Raw genomic sequence first — 23,456 nt, forward strand, 5'->3', positions numbered from 1 at the left:
AATTAATTAAAAGGAAAGCTAAAACTGGAGTCCAGCGTTTCTTACCACCTAAAGGATGTGTCTTCCTCAATAGCAAGGATATTGTCTTATTCAGGTTATCTTTTCTGATATACAGAAACACTCAATATGCAAACCTTATTAATAGATAATTGTAAAAAATATTAAACTCAATGTGTATACAGGATGAAAAGAAGAGAAGTGGGCTATCTAGGAAAAAATGTGAGTGGAGTCCATAAAGGGTTTTTTGTTTTGTTTTATTTTGTTTTTTAGAAAATTAGGAGTGTTTCCTTAGAAAACATTAAGTTTGTCTTATCTGAGACTTATCTTCATAGTAGTTTATATCAGAAGCACCAAGTAAAACGTTTTCTAGATAAAATGTAAACCAGTCAACATGAACCAGAGTGCAGGCCTAACCAGCCTGTTCTATTGTTAACAAACTGCTATTTGTAGTATGCCTCTCTTGTTGACTCTTTTCATTCATAATGCCACTCCCTTGGGAATCCCATTTGTTCTGTAATCAGCACATGATGCAATGGAAACACTCATGTCATAGCACGTTTGTCACAGTTGCATAGGTGTGGCCACAGATCAGTCCCTCTAAGAGTCAAAAGTTCTTCATCAGTCTCCTGAAATCTCATGCTTGAAAGAGTACATGAAAATTAAAATTAGCCCTGGCCAGGTGGCTCAGCTGGTTGGAGCACTGTCTCAAACACCAAGAGGTTGAGGGTTTCATTCTCAGTCAGGATACATGTCTGAGCTGCAGGTTCGATCCCTGGTCTGGGGCAGGGAGGACATTTGGGAGACAGCTGATAAATGTTTCTTCTCACATCAGTGTCTCTCTCTCCCTCCCTCTTTCTCTCCCTTCCTCTCTCTCTAAAGTCATAAACATATCCTTGGGTGAGGATTAAAAATAAAACATTATAATTAAATGCTCAATGTAATCTGTAATTAGCCTGATAGCCAAAATCCTCTTATCTTTACTTACGGTCTATACTAGGAAGGAAATAATAGTAAAAATACTAGTAATAAAAATAGTAACAAATAATACTTAAATGGTGCTCATTAAATACCTGGCACTGTTCAGAATATTTTATACATAACTTAGATATATATGGTATATATCATATTTACAAATGTATTTCTATTTGTGTGCAATACATATATACCTACATTTTTCATATGCATTCATTTATTGCTTGTAGCGACTGTATGATAAGACATTATCATCATGCCCATTTACAAATAAGGACACTGGGGCATAGAGAGATTAAAGTATTTGCTCAAAGTCACTCAGAAGTGTTTATTGACTGACTGTTTTTCAATAAGCATCTTACATTCTTCCCCTATGGACAGACTGTTACAACTAAATTAGAATTTTTGCCTTTCTCCTAGCATAACTCTGTCATCTTCATATTATTTCCTCCACTATTCCTCTTTGCTAGAATGTAATTTCCAATCTTTCTCTCTGTTCAAACTCCACTCATTTTCAAAGGCCCAGATTAAGTGACCCCAGACTGCATCAGCTAGAATCATCTATTCCTTTCCTGAGTTCCCATACTATGTTTTCTGTATCTCCAGCCCCCATCTACCAGGTACTTACTACTTTTGTGTTAGTGACTTGAACATGTTATCTTTACTAAACAGTGGTCTCTCTGCAGGTGGAAATTATTTAACAGGTCATTGTGTTCTTCACAGAGCCTAGTCCCCAGTTTGTTTGCTGTCTTTGTTTATAAATAGGTGCTCATGTGTTGAATCAAAGTATCTCAAGTTCAATCTCTTGCTGACATGTTCAGAAAAAAGTTCCAGGTCTGAGAAGGTGAACACAGTCTCTCTAGGGATGAATGGGATAGAGAAGCAGTCCCTGACTCTTGTTTCAGCTCTGCCACTAAGTACCAATGGGGTCTCTGACAAAGCACAAAAGTTCTCTGAGCTTCAGTTCTCCATGTGTCCAATCGGCGGGACCAAGTGTATCACAAAATTGTAAAAATTTCTTCTAGCTTTCAGATGCTAACATTTTATGATTCGTATTTAGTACTGCTGAGGTCTCAGTTTGGGCTCATTTCATTTGTAAAACATTACAGAGCAACTGAAAATTTAGAAGATAATTACTGATAGAAACATGAAGCAGGCCGACCGCTGTAAGAGATGACAGGGGAAGTGGGGACTGGTTGTAAGAAGGTGAAGTGATCAGCCAAAGAACATATATGCATGACCCACGGACACAGACAACAGTTTGGGGGTTGCCTAAAAAAAAGCAGGGGGCAGCTGGTTGAGGGGAATAGATGGGGAAATTGGAACAACTGTAATAGCATAAACAATAAAATATCAAATAAATAGATAAAGTAAGTCATACAGGTAGAAAAAGCAAAATAAAGCAGGGTGGAATAATTGCCAAAGGAATTAAAAATTAGGACTATCAGAAATTTAAAGTATATTATTACAATATAAAATGACTTCACTACAAAACATCATATTGAACTTATAAAGGTCACTCAATGTTTTCTTTCCAAGGTGAATAAAAAGGATATATTTACCACATGCATGGCAAATGGAAATGTAAACTGATACCACTGCTTTGGAAAACAGTCTTGCAGTGGCACAGAAGGTTAAACACAGTGTGTTAACCACACGACCCAGCAATTCCACTCCAGGTATATACCCCAGAGAAATAAAAACATGTGCACACAAAGATTAGTACATAAATGTTCACAGCAGCAATACTTATAATAACCAATAGTAAAAGCAACCTGAATGTCCGCGAACTGATAATTCAATGGATAAATGATATGGAATACACTATTCAGCAATAAAAAGGGATGACGTACTAATTAATATGTGCTGAAACATGGATGACCCTTAAAAACATTCGACTACAGGAAAGAAGCTCGTCACAAAAGATTATATATTGTGTGATTCTCTTTACAGGAAATTTCCCAGACAAGTCTATAAAGACATCAAATAGACTAGTGGTTCCTAGGACTGAGAAAGGGCAGTTAGATAAGGAGCATGATGCAGGGTTTCTTACTTTTTTTTCTTTTTTCTTTTTTGGTTGATAAAAAGTTCTAAAATTAGATTGTAGTGATGGCTGCACAACTCTGTGAACATGCTAAAAACCACTGATTTGTACCCTTTTTTTTTTCCAGGTATTGTGTATGGATTATATCTCATTAAAGACACTAGGAGAAAATATTTAAGTGGCAAAAATTAGAGAATGTTTACATTGGCATTTATCTCAGTTTTAAAACATTTTCTTTAGTTAAACTCCTTTAGGTTATTTTCTTAATATCAAAAGTAGGTCTCTAAAGCTGTCCTGTCTGCCAGACCCTGAGTCCATCTCGGTCTAGTGTCAGTGAGCAGGGCCCTGGACACCTTGTCTGCACCGGCAAGCAGAGTAGCAGGGTGCCCCGCTTTAGGGCTGGTATTTTAATCTTCTTCTTTGTTTTTAATTATTAGAGGCCTATCTACTTGGAGACTACTTTTATAATTAAGCTATTTAATTGTATCGTGGTACCAGAATAATCATTTTAACCTGTTGTTAATGCTTAAAGAGAAAGCTGCCCTACATGTACAGTGAGGTCTCAATTCCCGGACTGCGAGTCAACATTCCCCAGTGCAGTGGGAGTGTGTGAAGTGCTACGATGGTGCATCAGCATCATCCGAAGGAACGCCCTGTCAAAACACACACGCGGCTCAACAGTGCGATAGAAACACAGCAGTGTCAGCTAGGAATCGGGGAAGAGTGACCATGAAAACCAGCATTATAGAAAATATTTTTTGTTCAGAAGGGAGAGAGGCACATCAAAGCAAATGGTCAAGGCTGTATTTCCTGGCAGACAAAGAGCAGAATATTAAATCACCAGAAATCATGAAGCCCTCTGTGTCAAAATACACATATTTGATAACTCTATGTATCTATGTATCTATCTATACATATACACTCCAAAATATAAATGAACCTAGTTCAAATCATAAGTGTTTTCTATATTGGGCTACAACATGAAAACAAACATCTCAAAAGTACTCTGTAAGCACAGTTTTGGATAATTAATAAGCATTTGAATGCCTACTATGTGTCATCCTATGCTCTAGGTACTGCTGGAACATTGGTAAACATGACAGACAAAGCTAAGTGCCTGCCACAGAAGCTCAGTGTTAGAGGCAGACAGTAAACAAACATCTCTATCTTCTGTTGAGTGAAATTCTCTGTGGGACGCTCATGTTTCTACATGTCTTGCTAACAGAAGCACTAACTACTCTTTCATTCCAAACCATCTTTTCAAGGATATTTATATAGCAAATAGTCTTGTATAACAGAGATAGTCTCCTTTGAGAGCAGAAAGCAGATTTGTTTACTGTCCAATATAGTCAAGGCAATGTCTTCCTCCAGACTAAAGATTATGCAGGTCTCCTCCTCTCCCATTATAAAACAGCTGGGCTCCTACCCTGGCTGGTGTGGCTCAGTGGATTGAGAGCCAGCCTGTGAACCCAAGGGTTGCAGGCCAGGTCCCCAGTGAAGAGTGTGAGAGGCAACCATACATTGATGTTTCTCTCCCTCTCTTTCCCCCTCCATTCCTCTTTCCCTAAAAATAAGTAAATAACCTAAAGAAGTTTTTTACTTTAAGTTTCTTTACTTAACTTAAATAAGTAAAGAAACTTAAAGAAGTTTCTTTAAAAAAATAAAATAGCTGGGCACCTGCATGCATGGTTGCTTAGCTATGAGGCTAACCCGCTATGTCTGAATCAGCTACTGGGGCCCAATACATTGCGCGCAAGGGACTTCGGGGTCAGCTACTGGGGCCCAATACATTGCTCGCAAGGGACTTCGGGGTCAAAGTAAATCTTCACACACATGAGTTATGCTGCTTTGCTGTGGCATGACTAATAAACTCCATCATCTCCTAGCCAGGAGTCTCATGTCTTCTGCCAGCATTCATCAACTGGTGGCAGTCTAACTTCTTAGCTTGCAAGTAGGGTAAGATGCCAGTCCCCTCATAGTTGCTGATGCACACATAACACACAAAAACACACACACTCGCACTTCACACACACACACACACACACTAGGAGGTTACAAGTGCTATAAAAATTAAGGTGGGTAAAAGGGGCAGACCGATAGTGTTTTAAGGGGAGCAATTTTAGATAGTACTGAAGATATGATATCAGATAGGGACTTATTAAATCAACTGAAGGCATACCCATGCAAAGATCTGAGGAAGTGTATCTCAGGTAGATGAAAGAACAGATGCCAAAATCCTGAGTCATGAACAGAACATCCTAGGTTCTTGGCAGGGAGTATGAACAGATAAGGTCAGAGGGGTAGAATGGTGCCTGAACTTGAACTGCCCTATAAACTGTTGGGAGTGTTCTGAGTAGAAGCCATTAGAAAGTTCTGAGCAAGGTGCTGCCCTTGTCTTATATACTTTCACAAGGTGCCCCGGCTACTGTGAGGAGAAGAAGCTGGAATGGGGCTGAGGTGCAGGGACAGGACAAGCAGGAATGAAACAAATGAGGATCAATCAGGCTAGTGCAATAGTCCAGGTTTGGGCTAGGATTCTAGTGGTTGAGTTAGTAAGAAACACTTGGTATCTAATTATCTGAAAATTCATCAAAAAATAAGATGGTTTCATGGATGCAGAGGGTGGATAAATGGATAAATATGTGGTAATTAAATGAAGTTAAAGAATGGTAGAATCTAAGTAGGAATCTCTTGTTCATCTTACAATGCTTTCAATTTAGCTGTACATTTGAAAATCCTTATAATAAAAAATTGGGAGGAAGTCACAAACACACAAATAAAACTGTTAGTACCAGGATATACCTCAAAATGGTGTAATAATTGTGAAAATTAATGAACAGAAACCATATTTAAAGTTAAGTAGGGAGGCCAGAATGGGAGGCCCTCCCTGCCTCAATCATGAAGCACAAGAGTGAAAACTGTAACAGCCCTTCCTACCTTCTCTTTACCCCCCTTAAAAGGCCCCTTCTTTGTTTAAGTGAACTTGCACATGGCTCATCGTGGTTGTGTGGTGGCATGTTGTTCCCAAATAAAGCCATTTTGCTGAAGAAATATCTGGCTGGCTTTGCTTAGGGTCAACAGAGTTAACTAACAATTTGTACGTGGGCAGTGACTGCCAGTCAAGAATGATCCTCTGTGAATAGTGATGCCATTTACTGAGTTGGAGATGACAAGAAAAAAAGAGCAGTTTCCATCCCCAGCTTCAAGTTTGATATATTCTTATCAGGCAAAGATGTCAAATGGTCCCCTGGATTTGTCAAGCACTGTTCCAGGCACTGAAGCTACAATGATGTAAGGGACACACTGTAGACTCATAGAACCTACATTCCTTCCACACAGTGACTAGGGCAGTTTGAGAAGTATCAGCTGAAAGGTGGATTCGAAACCCACGCAACTACATGAAAGACATAGGGATTCGGTGCAAATGGAACAGAAAACACTAAGGCTTGGGGCCTACTTTACTCTTATCTCTAGGATTAACAGTTTTGAATTACAGATAGGTATTTTGAGTGAGATTGCTACATTTATATGATATATTAGATCTCTGTTATGATATAACACACAGCTGTCACATTAAAGAAGTTGATGGGAATTTCTCCTGAAATTCTTTACATTATCATTCATTCATGTTTTATTCAATAATTTAAATGAAGAAGAAAGTCAATATCAATGTATTGATTTAGGTTGATAGGTTCATACCTGGAGATACTATAAGAAACAACATTTTTCTTTAAAAATAAACCTGTAGTCTTGGCTGGTGTAGCTCAGTGGATTGAGCGCAGGCCTGCGAACTACACAATCCCGGTTCGATTCCCAGTCAGGGCACATACCTGGGTTGCAGGCCGGTTCCCTGCATGCCAGTTCCCAGCAGGGGATGCACGAAAGGCAACCATATAGTGATGTTTTTCTCCCTCTCTCCTTCCCCCTTCCCCTCTAAAGATAAATAAATGAAATCTTAATAAAGTTGCTTGCGTCCGTTTAAAAAATAAATAAATAAATAAACCTGTAAAATGATACTGTATTACTTTCCATTGTTACCTTGAACTCTGATCTGTATCTTCCATCTGCCTAAACTGGAAAAAGATAGGACCTGTACAAAATAAGTTTGCATGAAGCTATATAGTATTGTAAAAGAAAAATGATAGAGTCAAGAACTCAATGGGATATATTCAACGGTAAAACATTATTAACATACCTCCTTTAAGTTCAGATTTCCCAAATCTGTATTGAAAGAAACACCTTCACCTGTGTTCTTTATTGTTAAAATGTTCTTTACTTCTTTCCACCAGGCCCAGAAAAAGGAGGAGGAAAGAGAGGCAGGGGTAGAAGGGGAGGAAGAGGAAGCAGGGAAGGAGGAAGAGAGGGGGAGGGAAGAAATGGAGTAGAAGGAGAAAGAAGTTGAAAAAATATTTCAAATACCCTTCAAAAAACAAATTGCACATAGAAATCAAATTTATATCCTACAGATTTCAAGAACTACTGAAGCAGCTATTACTAAACACAGCCCACATACAGGAGCTTCCCTCATTACTATATATGTATCCAAATTTACACAATATGCTTACACATCCATATTTTTATTATCACCGATGCTATTTTATACAAGCTTCTCAGTGATGAGATGGCCAGAATTGTTCTTTTCATATAACCATGACTTCTTTTTTTTTTTTTACAATAGTTTTTTTTTAATGTTCTAAGAAATCCTTTTGGCTTATGGTCCACGTGTTGCCTAGATTCAAAGGTTATTTAAACAAAACCAATTCCAATATGATATTACTGCACAGTCCCAAGAACAAATTTCAGGTTACTTATATGCAATTTAAGTTCTGAAATGGACCACATATGGCTGCAATAATGAGCCCATTACTGAAAGAAGCACTTTAGCAAAATGTATAAACCTGTATAAGATTATATATCCACACTACGCACACACATTATCTTTATCTCCCTAAATATCATGTGTTTCATTTTCACTTAAGAATATTTGAGGCTTAGAGAAGAAAACTATTATCATTTTAAAAACATCTTTTTATGGGTATTATACAATTACTGAACTGGCAGAATGTATGGGACATTGATGTAATTATAGAGTCTTGTGATGGTTCATATTAGTTCCCTGTAAATGACTGTAAAACCATATTTTCATTTAAAAAATAAGGAAAATTTGGAGAACAGAGGCTAAGCTCAATACATATTTTCCTATCAACAGTAAAGAAAAATCTGCATTTGGTTAATCTGTGTCAAATGAGAAAATCCACATTTACATCCCAAATAGAAAAGTTTGCCTGTAGTTTTCAACTAACTTAATATTTATTCTCTATGGATTCCTACAGACACAAGACACTAAAAATCATAAATAATATTAGTATGTACCATCTACGAGAAGGCAAAAGGCTAACATTTTTCATATACCATAAAAATGCACATATAAATAACCCACCAAGCAAATTTCAATGCAAATCTATGTATCATTTGTCACTGAATAAAATTAATTTTTCTGTCTAGCACCAGGATAGTCAGTATATCTTTGAAATGGTACAAGCCTCTCTAAATTTGAAATTCATGGACAGAATGAGTACACACTTCTTAGAAGGAGAATAAGTAAAGAGAAATCATGGCATCCGGAAGAGTAAGAAAGCATAGAGAGCCGACCAAGCATTATGTGTGTGAACACTCTGTCCCAGTGTGTGGAAGTAGCCTAGAGGGCAGTGTTGTCTACATTCCAAATTTTCCAGGATCCTCAAGGAGAGGCTGTCATCATTCTGGAGTAAAGCAAAGGCAATCCAATGTCAACAGTACGATTTACATAGGAATTAAGTAAGTGTCCACAGCTTTCTTTGCTTTCGACATAGCAGATGCTAAATACAAAAATTAGTTTCACATACACACAAAAATTTAATGTTACCTTTACAATTACTCAGCCCTAGGCATTTTTTACTATATTACTATGAATTGTGCTGCATAATTGTGCCCCGGACACAAATCCCCCTTCACCCTTATCCTATAAAACTATATCAAAACAAAGGTCCTAGGTGTGTCTCTGGGGGAGGAGGGAGGGGGGTGGGGAGGAGGGAGGGGGTGGGGAGGAAAAGTGGGGGGAGGAAAAGTGGGGGGAGGAAATGAAGGAGAGAGAGAAAGAAGGGAGGAAGGCAGAATAGGAGGAGGGAGGGAGGAAGCAGAGAAATGATGTCTTGCTACGCTGTTCCAGCAGGCTGGTTAATTGCATTTGTTTCATATATCTCCAAACACTCTGGTACATTAATTACATTCTGTAACACCAAGCTCTTCTGATTCCCTCTGTCACTTCCACTGAGCAATTTAATTGCAATTGTATTCCTCCAAGCTACACAGATTCAAAAAAAAAAAAAAAAACTTGGTGTAATTCTATAGCCTAATATATAGTTTCTCCAGGTATTTCTGATATGGAAAGAATGTAAATTATGTCTTATGAGAATATATTACCTAAAAAGTTATATCCAAGTCTTTTCATCATAATACTTAAACATATTTGGAAAAAATATGCAAACCTTTTTGTTATGAAGATGTAAATGTACTGTAAAGGTAAATGTATTAAAGAAAATGCATGGTGAATGATTACATATGATTATAGATATGGCCATACTGTAATTCACAATGATTAATTTCTAAACATCCATTGCTTAGAAGTGAAAAAAAGAGAGAAGCTGTGTGCCCATAAGAATGCCTTGCCTACGATTGCTGGGAGGCACAGGTACTCATGTAGTCCATGATTGAAAACAGCCACTTGACACTAGGTAAATTCATCTGTATTGCCTCATGTGTATAGAAAGGCTTCCTTCCTGAGGCCAATGCATTGGGTTCTGTGCAAGCAGCAGCTGCCAAGAACAAAGTTAGCTCCTACAGGCAGGCAAAGATAGGCAGTGTCCCAAATAATGTATTTGTCCACAATGCATATGCTGGAGGAAAGTTTATGTAGCAACTATCAACTATAATGGTTCAAATATTTGGACCAATACACCTTCGTACTGGTACTGTTCTTTACAAGCACAGCGATTTAAAAACTGAAGTACTATATCCCCATATTCAGGAGGGGAGGGGACCATGCTCAAGTCTTTTCTTTAGACCAATTCTTTCCATCGATGCAAAAATTCAAGTCCCTAAAAGGTTAATACCGAATGTCCTTTCGACTTTTTTTTTGTGATGAAACAATAAAGCATGTTAATAATTACTTCCACTTGTCATTTCAAACAGCTCCACAAAAAGGATTTTGCAATTCTCTCACAGGAAACTGACATCTTATGAAAATATCCCAGGAAAACAAAATGAACAAAAGACAGGAGAATCGGAGGCAGAATACTGGCTGCTTGACAGACTGACTCAACCAAGAGGGAGACACCCCCAGCACCTGTTTCTGATCCCCATTGTGTGTGCCACTGGGGACAACGATGCCCCAAGCCCGCCCAGAGCTTATACTTCTTCCTTCTTGGAGCCTCGCCCAGTCTTACTTTTGACAGTTTTCTCTTTATGATCTAAATTCTTCATTCTGATTTCACACTAGGAGGGCACTCACCAGCATGACGGTGATACACGTCGATCGCTCAGAGGCTCTGCCCCACATTCCTAACTCAATGACCCTTCAGTGGAATACCCTTTACCGTTTTTCTTCACTTGAATTTCTAAGTCAAAGTTCAGATGCAAGAACCCCATACAGAGATCGGGCACCACAGTCCAAATGGCGCAAGAGATTCCTTTTAATGAGTCTTTTCTAACAAAACTAAGAGCCCATCATTCATTATCCAACTCCTCATTAATTAAGTACAAAAAAAAACACCACACTAGGTAACTACTAACACGTTCCACTTGCAGCCGCTTAGAAACAAAAGACAAACTGCCCCCTTTTGGGGGGGACAAACTGACCCCCAAAAGCTCCCATTCCTGACCAACAAGGACTTAAACATATAATGCCATTTTATTTGAGCCCGCATCCCACTCAGAAAAAAAATGGTTTTTTTTCGGGGTAAGGGGTGAATAGAAAGCATTTTTAACTTACCATTAACCAGGACATATAAAAATCCACAGAGCAGTAGTTGTGTAAACATCAGCCGACTCATTTTGACATATTAAAAAGGATCCAGATTGTTTATGATATCAATCCCAGAGAGCAAAAGTACAAAAATAAGTATCAAAAGAAGAGGTAGGTCCCAAGTTCAGACTTTCCTAGATGCTAATCAAAGTCAAGAAGAGCAAATCACAAGATTAGAAGGGCTTAGTGGAGATGTCTTAAATGGGGCACATTTAGATCCATCCAAATTAACAGAGGGTACTCCAAAGGCTGCTGTATTTCCACACTCTGGCTTCCTAAATTCCCACAAATTCAGCCCAGTCGGAGGGATTATTCAAGTGTGTCTAACCCCTCACTCCTCAGGCTCCATTGCAATCCAAAGCCAAGTTCTTTCTTCAGAAGTCAAGAAGATGAAGGGAGAGGAAACAGACCTAATTCCTAGAAAGTGTTCCACAAACTTGCCAGCGCGCTGCCGGAAAAACCAATGGCCTGCCTACTGGTTTTCTCTTCCCCGGTCTCCTTCTCGGTAGCAGCTCCACGTCCAGAGTTTTTTCACTTAACTTCCACAGTCAGGATGTGTCAGAGCAACACTTTGCACGCGGGCCGATTTGGCGGGCCTCTGCTTTGCTGCCTCGTCTCCTCCCTCCACCTTTCCCGTCTCCAAAGAGAGGCGAAGGGAAATCCCGAGGACTCGGGGAGGGAAGGCGAACTGCTTCGTGGTGGGGCTGCAGGGAGGGAAAGAGGGAGGGACGGAGCCGAAGCTGCGGCCACCCCCGCGGGTCCGCCTAGGAGCCACGGGAGCCCCGCAGGCTGCCGGGGAGAGCGGAGCTCCGCCTGGCAGCTGAAGAGCCGGGAGCGGAGCGGGGAGCGGAGCTGGAGTGAGAGGGAGCGCACGGTCCGGGCGCTGGTCTGGGTCCCGCCGCCGGCGCCCCCTCTCCAGCCGCCGCTGCTGCTGCCGCTGCTCCCGCGGCCCCTCAGCGGAGCTTCCGCCTCCTCCTGCAGCTGCCGGCGGTGCAAAGACTTAGAGGAGGAAAAGCGAGGAGGCGGGAGGGGAGGGGAGAAATGAAAGCTGCTAGAAGTCTGCCCCGGGGAGGGGGTGGGGGGAGGAGGGGGTGCGCCGAGCCCTCCACCTCCACACTCCTCCACTCGCCGGTGCAGGGGGCGCCAGCCCGCCGGGCAGTGATGCGAAGGGGGTGAGCACGAGAGCCCAGAGTCCTAGAGGGATGGAGATGAACAAATTCGGAGCCGAGGCCACCGGTCAACTCCTTCCCCTTCTGTGCACCAACTCGTCCCCCTCCTTCCCACCTCGGGAGGGATAGGTGGGCACCGGCCTCCTGCACTTCGCCGCGTCCCTTTTAATGGGCAGGTAATTTTCTCGGTGAGTGATTTCATGGGAGCCCTTCCTAATTATTCATCCCTCTGTCTGCCGGGGATGCACGCGCATTCTGGAAAAAGATCATCTTCCAGGACCCAGGGCGCAGCCTCATTACCCGTTGAAATCACACAAATACACTCCACCTTTTAGCAAAATGAGAAGCAGAGAGGGAGGGTGAAGAGGAAGAGAAACAAAATATAACCACCTTTTGGAGCAGAAAGGTTGTGTGTGGGTGCTTCCTCTGTCGTTAAAAGGGTACAAGAAAAAGAAAAAAAAAAAAAAAAAAGGAAGGGAGTACAGAAATCCTTAGCCTCCACCGGCTTGTTTTAGCCAAGATCTATGGACCCCTGAGGAATCCCCGGGAGTGGGGAGGGAAAGGGGTGACATCTCCTTTTCTGTTTCTCAGTTGCGTTTTGACCCTTCAAAGAAGAGTTAGATGAGGGTTGTGGGATGCAAGGAAGTTAAGCAGAAGACGCTTAAGATGGGAGAAGGAATCCGAGAGATTGGGGTTGGGGGGTACCCGAACCCCTTACCCTTCAGAGGAAAGAGGGTACCTCCTGAAAGGGCAATCGGAAAACACTGGATGGCGAAAGCTGAAAACCCAACTGAGCTGACAGAAAAAGACGAGATTCCAGCCCAAAGATGGCAAAACCCACAGAGTGTATGCCATTTAGGACAGGGGATGATTAAGGAAGGGCATGTTGGATCAAAGGGATGCCACGGTCTGCGCTGTCGCCGGTGTGGCCAGTGTAGCCCGGCCCACGTGTGATCACAGGCTCGCTGGTAGCTGTTTGATGCTTGTTCTGGTGATTAGCAGGGGTTATAGGAACTCACGCAGGTCCCGCAGCGGAACTAAATGCTGGATGGTGAGTCTTTAGTGCCCCCTACTGGAAAATATTAGGAAAGGTTCTCTCCGTTTTGTGAGGCCGTTTGAGGCTGTTGGAGGAGGAGCCTTTTGTTTGGTGGATACATATTGCTGTTGCCACTTAATTTAGCTCTCCTTTGCCTATTATGTACCTGATCAGCGTTTCAAAAAATGGTCAGCTACACTCAGTCAATTAGGGAAGTTCTCATGGTATCTCAGCATGCTTGAATATTATGGCAACGAAACAGTTCTCCAAACGAATAAAACAAGCCACTCTTGTGAAGCATTAAGAGTAATTGCAGCACACTTTTGATCCACATTATTTAGTTGTAAAAAGAAAAAAGCAGTACATTAATATGCTGGAGTGAAATCACTTGAATTTTCACAGCAATAATTATGAATTTATTATTGTTTTATCGCTGGAAAAAATCTAAAGTTTATATGCTTTATGTTTTTTCTTCAAAGGGCCAAGTTTATGTTAATACCATGGTCTCAGAAAACCCAATGGGTTAAATTTTTTCTTATTTATTTTTAATACTGGAAAATATTAATAATTCTTTAAAGCTTTCATTTTAAATATTCTGACAAGGTTTAAATTCAAGGATTACAAATTCCACCTTATTCCTTTAATAAGGAATTATTAAAGGAATACCACCACCCCAATCTCTCTGTCAGTCAAATTTCTGTATATGTGTGCAATAAAAAAAATTTCTGAAAATAGAGTCTCCCTGATAACACAATGCAGAAATCAACATATTGTATAGACTTAAAACCCTTTAATTTATTTCATCACCATTTATCCCCCTTGTACCCTCTTCCACCCTCCCCCGCCACCTGCCATGGCCGTCACCACACTGTTGTCTGTGTCTGTGAGTTCTCTCTTTTTTTCTTTTTTGCTCTATCTCTCCACCCCCTTCAGCCCCCTCCCCTAACTGTGAACCCGCTCTCTATCTATGAGTCTATCTCTAAACGTTTACGTTTAAGATAGATCTCAGAAAGAAGATATTGGAACATTTTACCTGGGAGAGATTTTTCATGGTTTTTCATTTATGGGGCAAGAGATAGATGCAATTTTATACTCGTTAGATTCACCATCTATAGATCCTTCCCTTAAATGATCTATAAAATCACTCAGGGAGAGAAAGGGTTATATTGTGCAGGAAGTAGGAGCAATAGGTTCGAGGAGAATGACCTACGAACTACTGCTGTCCCAGGGCAGAAAAATGCTGCCTCACAGCTCACAGAAAGTTGTCCTTGTATAGAGTATGACAAATGACCTCATACAGAGTAAAAGTTTAGTTGAGAGACAGCTCTTTGTTTATGCTATTTACTTGGTATTTTGGACCAAGCATCATTGTTTTTGCATTAATGATTATTTTACCTCTTAGAAGTAACAGAACACACCACTGATACCAGTCTGGTGCCACCTTTTCCCCTTCAGTCCCTACATTATGTAGTAAGATATATAACAAGTATCTGGGAAGCTATACTCTCTGGTTTTCTGGAAGATACATTCAGAAATTGGGTTTAAAAATTATACTTTGTAAAAGTCTCATTGGATATGACCAAAACTCTCACACTAAGTCAGCAACAGTAACAGTCATAGTGAGTCAATGGAAATATAATAAGGGCATTAAAGCCCAAGAGGAACAAAGACACCACCTTCTGAGAGATTTGGTAAGATCTGTATAAAGAAACATGCACTTTTTAACAGATTTGAAACATCCCTTAGTGAGCTCAGTTGTTTGTGGAGGAAATGTATTTCTCTAAGTTTTCTTAGGGGAAAATCTTCAATGCCTGAACATTCTGGTAGAAGTTGCAAAGTCCATTTTAGCAGTTTCTGAGCTTAAATAATTTTATTTTAGGTTTTCATTAAAACAAAAAACCAGAAATGGCTTGGAACAGCCTCACCACCACCAAATCAGAAGGTTAAAAAATGGAAAATTAAAGAGTCTCTTGGCTGTATCTTTCAAAAATATAAATTGTTTTGTCTTCCTTAAACAAGCTGCTGAATAGAGAAATGTACATGGAAATCCACGGTAAGCTCTTTTTATGTAAAACTTGGAATGGTATTATTATGTGCTCAAAATGTGCCTACCAGATAAATATATATTTCAATACATCTAAAGAAAACTGTGTGTAAGAGACTATAATTAATTCTAATTTGGGTAAGGTGATGAAATGGCCTTCTTTGTGATTGCACTTCTGAGTTGGCATTCCTGGAGGACCATGAAATACTCATCTGCAGACAGTCTTCATAATATGCGATATAAAATATTAAATATTCTTTTTCCATATCATCTCCCCAAGGATATGGTATAAAAATGAAAAACCCCAGTCCATCATTTTTTACTCTTTTCAACATGTTGTCACTATAATTACAAGCGGTATATATAGGCAAATTAAACATTTGACCCATGATAATTTTAGTATCTACAACAATGTGGCAAGTATTTGCTATGTGTTGGTATTGTTCTTTTTTTAATTCATATATTATTTCATTTCTATAAAAGCCTTATGTGGTTGATGTTATTTCCATTGTACAGATGAGAAAACAAAGTTAGACATCTAACTCAGACTAATAAAAGGTGCAATCTTCCTTTGAATCCTAAACTGATGATATAATTTGTGCTCCTGTCAGTCCACCTTATAGAAATACTGCAACACTTTAATAAAGTGCTTTGATTGATCCATTTAAGCAAAACCCTGAAAAACCAAAATATGGTTTTGAATTACAGAAATATGTGATCCTTTTTTGTTTTCAAAACTGAAGAATATTTTTAAAGTCAAAATATCACCATTTATTATCAGTTCAGTTTGAATTTTCCTATATGAGATTGTCTTACCATACTATACAGAAAAAAACCATATGGAGATGAAATGTATGGGTTATTATCTACAAAAGGACATCGGACAATTAAAATAAGTGAAGCATTAAAAATCCAGATCAGAGGAGGATGATTCATTTGCTCCTAGGTGTTTTTTTTTTAATTACACTCCACTTTGTTCCAAAAATGATTTGAGGGAGCCAAGATAAATTGCATATTGTTCATCTGAAATGTGTTCTAAGTATCTGATTTCAGTCAGTTAATTTCCAAGTATTCATTAATACTTCTCTCTATGTAATAATCGTGACTATAAATGTATCTATCTATGCCTAGCACTTTTGGTACATTACATGGAATTATTAAAATGTTTCATTTGGAGATCTGAGATTTAAGTGGATGGAAATGTAGCAATATATCACAAAAATAAAGTGTTTTCTGCCAAATTCCATCACTTGTGGTCAAGAAAAGGATTTTTTCCCTCTTAAAATTAGTTTGGAAAATCATTTTATAACTTGATTGAAAAGTTCAGTGATACTTTCAAAGTTGACAGAGCTTTTGGATAAATCAAAAACTATAGTAAGTAATATTTAGGCACAGTTTTTCTGTGTGTGTATGCCTTATAACTTGGAATTTTAAAAAGTCACCTAAAGGTAGCTCAGAGTTCATTGATGAGATTTTTTTCTGCATCAGTACTCCTCATTCTGAGGCTGTCCATTCCCTGCACCTTCCATTTGGTGATGAAGGAATCCTCAACCTCTGACGTAGTTAGAAATGTCTCTAGTAAGGAAGATGTTCTCTCATGCAGATTAAGGAAGTATTTTTAAAAAATAAGCAAAGTGGTCACCCTCACAAAAATACAGATTATCTACAAGTACAATTCTATCCATGACAGACTGGGCTTCATATGTGTGTATGGTCTTTTTCTGCTCATTATTTCATTATCTATATTTAAAGTTTTATTGTTCTTATTTTAATATATAGCCTAATTTCAAGGATGTTACTTTTGAATAACATTTTTTAAATATTTTTACAACATAATTCATGAACCCAAGAAAATCCTTTGATTCTTTTCCAAACTATTCCAAGGCCATCTTTTTCAATCTGGGCTTTGTATAATCAAAATTTAGCAAACATAATGCTAATCCTAATAGGCAGTGTTTTTAAATCTAAAACAGAATTTTTGTTGTTATTCAAAATAGGAATTGTCAAGATGCAGGAAGTTTCATTATGTCTATTGGTCCCAGATTTTTAAATTTATCAGCTCACTGACTTACTTTTCAACATAGTATTTAATAATGGATTCTTCAAATTAAAAAGAAGTTGCTTATTTCCCCTTACAATAATACCATGGAATTAATCCAAGAACACATGTAATCCAATTGAAACTGCTTGTGTTCTATGAGACAGAAGAACTAATTTGTTTGGGAGCAGATTCTGATTTTCTTCCAATACCCAAATGATCTTATTTCTGCCTGATAAAATAACTTCTGACTGTTTATTGGAGTACTTGAAGTTTTTTACAACAAATACTATCTTTTTTTTTTAGTTGTTACATACCAGTAGGGTGTCTAGGTAATATAATTTTGCTTGAAAATGACTAATATAAATGCTTATTGTCTACCTTAAGTAATAAAATAAAATATGTGGAAGAAATTATAATGGTCCGAGTTAACAGACAAACCTATAAATAAAAACAATAATATAACATAAAATATTTCATATCGACATATTTCAAATTAGATCATTAGTCTGTTTCTTAAGCGGGTTCTACTGATTTATCTTTTACTTAGCAAAAAGGAATACAGGAATAAACGCTTTTTGTTCTCTGGGTAATTTTGCCTTTCTTTATTATATGCCAATACTAATGTAAAGAATCAAGAGACTACATGGTTTAGATTGAAAAATTCTAGTGCAGTTTTTGATGATTTGATACAGGCCATACAGTCTCCCTATTTCATTCATTGCCTTGTTTTTATTTTTAACATATTTATTATAGTGACTACTTCCTTATATTCAATAGGAATATAATGTAAATATACTTACATTGCACCTAAGACATATTGAGCATAAAATTAATTTATGTTTTTTTAGCAATGAGTGAAAAGTTTCACCAAACCTCTGTCTTTTAATTTATCATTTTCCTAAGGCTACTCATTTGTGACAATTTCCTTTAGCAATTTGGCAACATGCGTATCGGAGGTACTGATTGATACAGATGCGGTCAATGAAAATTATGTAGCATGATGAGCATTGAGGGATTCTTAATTTTTTATCTGGTCTCTACAGCTGGCTGAAGTCCAGGTTGTTACTTACCTATTATTTTGTTTCTCCTTTCTCTTCTCACCAAACACACACATTAAATAGACATTAAAACTCAAAGCTATAGAAACATTTATGGGGGTTTCTGGTGATGTATTTTCCAGCCTTCATTCTGAATCATGTTTGAATTATCAAAAAGAGATAAAAAATGTATTTTAAAGACTTCTAGGGATATTATGACATTATTAAGTGAACCATTCACTTGTCCTCAGGAAATTTTTAGTCTTCTCCAATCTAACTGGCAAGTAGCATTTCTACTTCACTATTTCTAGCCAAAGACGGGATACTTAATGAGTGACTCATGAAGAAATTATGGAGCATACTAACTAAGAACTAAAGGTCTGGGTCAAGTAGATCTGGATTCTAATCTTGGTTGTACCACTTATAGTGTGATCATAGCAATTACCTCAACCATAACACAAAGATAATAGTGCCTGCACAGAAGGGTTTTTGGGGTGATATGTTTAATCAACTTGGCACATGGTACATTTTAATTGGTTTCCAACCCTTGTGTGGCTGGAGTGTACTTATGAATCTCCACCATGATGATGAAGACAAGCTATATGATAATCTAAAATAATTTTCTTTCCTTTTTCCAGAGTTGAGCCAAACTTCCCAGCCTCCCCTGTATTACACTAGCTCGTGTTGAGACCTGGCCAGTGAAATGCAGGCACTTGGGGCTTGTCTCTGAGATACCTCCCACATCATCCCAGTGCTCTGACTGTTCTGTCTTTTATTGGAAAGCTGAATTGTGTAGAAAACACCAAGCCGCCAGATGGAATAAATGAGTCCCAGAGTGAATGGGCAGAGCAGATTATCTTGCTCTCTCCCAAATACTTTAAACTGTGAGTTAGACAATAAATAATTTGTAATGCGTTAAATTATAGAAGTCTTATTGTTCTTTGTTTTCCCATTTAGCCTTCCCTCACAAATATAATCAGTTACTTTGAATATTGCCTAAGGTTTAAATGAAAATGTTATTTCTTCACAGGACATTAATCCATGCTGAGTGTTATAATAATATCTAACTTTTAAAAACAATTATTATGTGGAAAGCATGGCAATAAAACTTTATATTAATGGTCTTAATTATCACCAGGCATTTGAGGGTGGTATTATTTTTAACCCCACAGAGTAGTTCATGAAAACTCAAATTGATGACAGAACTTTGAAAGTGTTATAATTTGAAGCTGAGACTCTAATCCCATGTCAACAAAGCCTATGGTATCATCCAAGAGAAACTAGATTATTCTACTGCAGAATTTCTCTAAGTTACTGTGTTTTTTTATTGTCACTCCCTGAGGAGCATTTTTAGAAATGTTTTTCCTAATCACCTCCCCATGCAAGTTGAATACCAGAGATACTATATATTTGTTTATGTACTGGATATATATTTGGATTTTATAGATTAAAAAGTATGTATAAGAACCAATTTTGCATTAGGCCCATTGAGAGTACATATTCTACAAATACAAGCAATTCCCAGATCTCAAGCAGAAATGGTTATTCTGATTACATTGTGAGTTTGCTGGCACTCTGGTCCCATCATCCTCATTTCAGGGCCTAGGATGCTGATGCGCTCATTTTCTGAACAAATGGAAAGTCAGAATACAGCCGTTATATCCTTTGGCTGGAAACAAATGATGTTATTTCTAATATTTCATTACCAAAGCAAGACAAAAGACCTACCCTATTACCACTTCATGGATGGTAGAAAGCTGAAAATATTTGTTGACCATATATGCATACTTGTCTACATATCTACTTCCTGTAGACTTATTTGCTTTCAGAAGGAATTATTTAAATTTATTATATCAATATAGGTTATTGCAGGCTGATGAGAAAAATCTGAATGATGACTACATGTTTCTCTGCTCAGTGAGTAGTGTCCATCAAATTCCTGTCCACCAAGAACCTCAGCATATGACCTGATTTGGAATCAGGGTCTTTGCAAATGTAATAAAGTTAAAACAAGTCCATGCTGAATTAGAAGGAGCCCTAAGCTAATGACTAGTGTCCTTATAAGAAAAATGAAATTTTACTTCTGGCCAAGATGGAGGTATAAGTGGACACACTGTGCCTCCTCATACAACCAAAATAAGGACAACAACTATTTAGAAACAAAATAACAGCCAGAACTGACAGAAAATTGAACTGTATGGAAATCGAACAACCAAGGAGTTAAAATAGACACATTCATCCAGACTGGTAGATGGGGTGGGATCAGGCGGCAGAGCAGAGAGGGCTTGAGGCACAAGAAGTAGTGATACCAGGTGTGCAAGGCACCCAGGGAGCGCAACATGGCCACTGGCGAACCCTGGGCCCCAGGTGGCAACAGGCAGACCCAGCGAGGTGGTGATTGTGAAGCAAGGCACTGCATTCAAGGTGGCTGGCTGACTGGGTGGTCCCACATTTGCATGCAGATAAACCAGGCAAAACTGGGCAGCAAGACAGACTGTGCAACCCAGGGCTCCAGCACCAGGAAATAAAGCCTAAAAGCACCTACTGAAAAGGTGCCTGGAGAGACTCCCAGCCTCACAGGAGAGTTCGTTGGAGAGACCCACAGGGCCCTGGAATGTACACAATCACACCCATGCAGGAGCCAGCACCAGAAGGGCCCAATTTGCTTGTGGTAAGTGGTAGAGGGGACTGAAATCCGAGAGAGAGCAGAGCAAGTGCCATTGTTCCCTCTCTGACCTCACCTCCACATACAGAATCACAACCCAGAGACTGGGTTGCCCCACCCTGATGAACACCTAAGGCTCTGCCCCTCATACATAACAGGCATGACCAGACAAAAAAAATGATCCAAACAGAAGAACAGATCAAAGCTCTACAGCAAATACAACTAAACAACCAAGAGATAGCCGACCTAGCAGATGCACAGTTCAAAGCACTGGTGATCAGGATGCTCACAGAATTGGTTGATTTGAGTCACAAATTAGATGAAAAAATGAAGGCTACACTAAGTGAAACGAAGGAAAATGCACAGAGAACCAATAGTGATGGGAAGAAAACTGGGACTCAAATCAATGGAGTGGACCAGAGGGAAGAAAGAAACAACCAAACAGAAAAGAATGAAGAAACAAGAATTCAAAAAAATGAGGAGAGGCTTAGGAACCTCCAGGACATCTTTAAACGTTCCACATCCAAATTATAGGGGTACCAGAAGGGGAAGAGGAAGAGCAACAAGTGGAAAACTTATTTGAACAAATAATGAAGGAGAACTTTCCCAATCTGGCAAAGGAAATAGACTTCCAGGAAGTCCACAAGCTCAGAGAGTCCCAAAGAAGTTAGAGCCAAGAAGGATCACATCAAGGCGCATCATAATTACATTAGTTAAGATAAAAATGAAGGAGAGAATCCTAGAAGCAGCAAAAGATAAGGAGACAGTTACCTACAAAGGACTTCCCATCAGACTGTCAGCGGATTTCTCAAAAAAGACCTTCCAGGCAAGAAAGGGCTGGAAAGAGGTATTCCAAGTCATGAAAGGCAAGGACCTACATCCAAGATTGCTCTATCCAGCAAAGCTTTCATTGAGAATGGAAGGGCAGATAAAGTGCTTCTCAGATAAGGTCAAGCTAAAGGAATTCATCATCACCAAGCCCTTATTTTATGAAATGTTAAAGGAACTTATCTAAGAAAAAGAAGATAAAAAACATGTATAGTAAAATGACAGCAAACTCACAATTATTAACAACCACACCTAAAACAAAAACAAACTTTGAACAAGAACAGAACCACAGAAATGGAGATCACATGGAGGGATAGCAACAGGGGAGTTGGAGGAGGAGAGGGGGGGAAAGTTACAAAAAATAAGTAGCATAAAGGATAGGTAGAAAATAGGGGGAGGGCAAGAATAATATGAGAAACAAAGAAGCTAAAGAACTTAAGAGACATGGACATGAATTAAAGGAGGGGAATATGGGTGGGAAAGGGTGTGCAGGGTGGAGGGGAATGAAGGGGTAGAAATGGGACAACTATAATAGCATAATCAATAAAATATATTTTAAAAAAAGAAGAATGAAATTTAGACATAGACACTGAAGCCAAACGGAAACAACAGCTATGTAAAGATTATAGTAGAAGCTGCAGTCATGCTGCCAAAATCCAAGAAATGGGTGGGGCCAACTGAGCCTGAAAGAGGCCGGAAGAGATCCTTCCCTGGAGCCTTCAGAGGGAGCATGGCCCTGCCGACACCTTGAGTTTCCAGCCTCTAGAATAGCGAGAAAATACATTTCTGTTTCTTTAAGCCACTAAATTTGTGGTACTTTTTCATGGCAACCCTAGAAAATTAATATATTCATTGCCTGTTTTAAATCAATATGGGAAAATAACTTTTGATTTATCAAAAGCCAAGTAGACAAATGATAAATTAGTAGAAGCTTTGGGGGAAAATGGTAATATTCATTTTAAATTTATATAAATAAAAACTTTATCGTATACATACATACACACAAATAGATACAAACTTATCTAAGTACAAAGAAAACAAAAATAAGAGAAAAATTTAAATTTAAAAACTTTAAAAGACCTATGTCAAAATTTCAGAATGGCATGGTATTTTTAAAATCATTTACTATAATCCTTTTATATATTTCAGTGATAGAAGATCACTTTACCTTCATAATAGACACCTTACCTTACCATAGTCTTTTAAAATTTATATGAATTTAACCTAGACAATTTTAGAATTTAGATCATCTAAATTCTAGATTTTAGAATTTTTTTTAGATTTTAAATCTAAGTTTTGTTAACTGTTATTGCTATTTCCAGTCATTTCTGATTAAAATTTAGTTATATACATTTTAGCATATTTTAAACTCTTTGAATAGTTACAATCATATCAAAATATAAAAATAAGTATACTATGAAAACATTTGAAGAAATACTAAATACTAAGCTTTCTACATGAAAATATTAAATGAAATATTTAGTCCTGGTTTTATTGATGGTTTTTATAAAATGTTTCTTGCAAAATATAGTAAAAGTTATCGTAAAACCAGATATAC

General features: G+C 38.4%; 1 protein-coding gene across 1 annotated transcript in view; it reads right to left on the reverse strand.

Moving 5' to 3' along the window:
• The window catches only part of ROBO2 (roundabout guidance receptor 2), a 598,390-nt gene extending 586,338 nt beyond the window's left edge, over window positions 1-12,052 (reverse strand). Inside the window, exon 1 of the mRNA XM_053667263.1 lies at window positions 11,046-12,052. Coding sequence (XP_053523238.1) covers window positions 11,046-11,106 — 61 coding nt within the window. The 5' untranslated portion in view covers window positions 11,107-12,052. The remainder of the gene's footprint in view (window positions 1-11,045) is intronic.
• Between the last annotated feature and the right edge of the window lie 11,404 nt (window positions 12,053-23,456).

Source organism: Artibeus jamaicensis, unplaced genomic scaffold, assembly GCF_021234435.1.
Source record: "Artibeus jamaicensis isolate MK-2021 breed Jamaican fruit bat unplaced genomic scaffold, CSHL_Jam_final contig_466, whole genome shotgun sequence".
Lineage (NCBI taxonomy): Eukaryota > Metazoa > Chordata > Mammalia > Chiroptera > Phyllostomidae > Artibeus > Artibeus jamaicensis.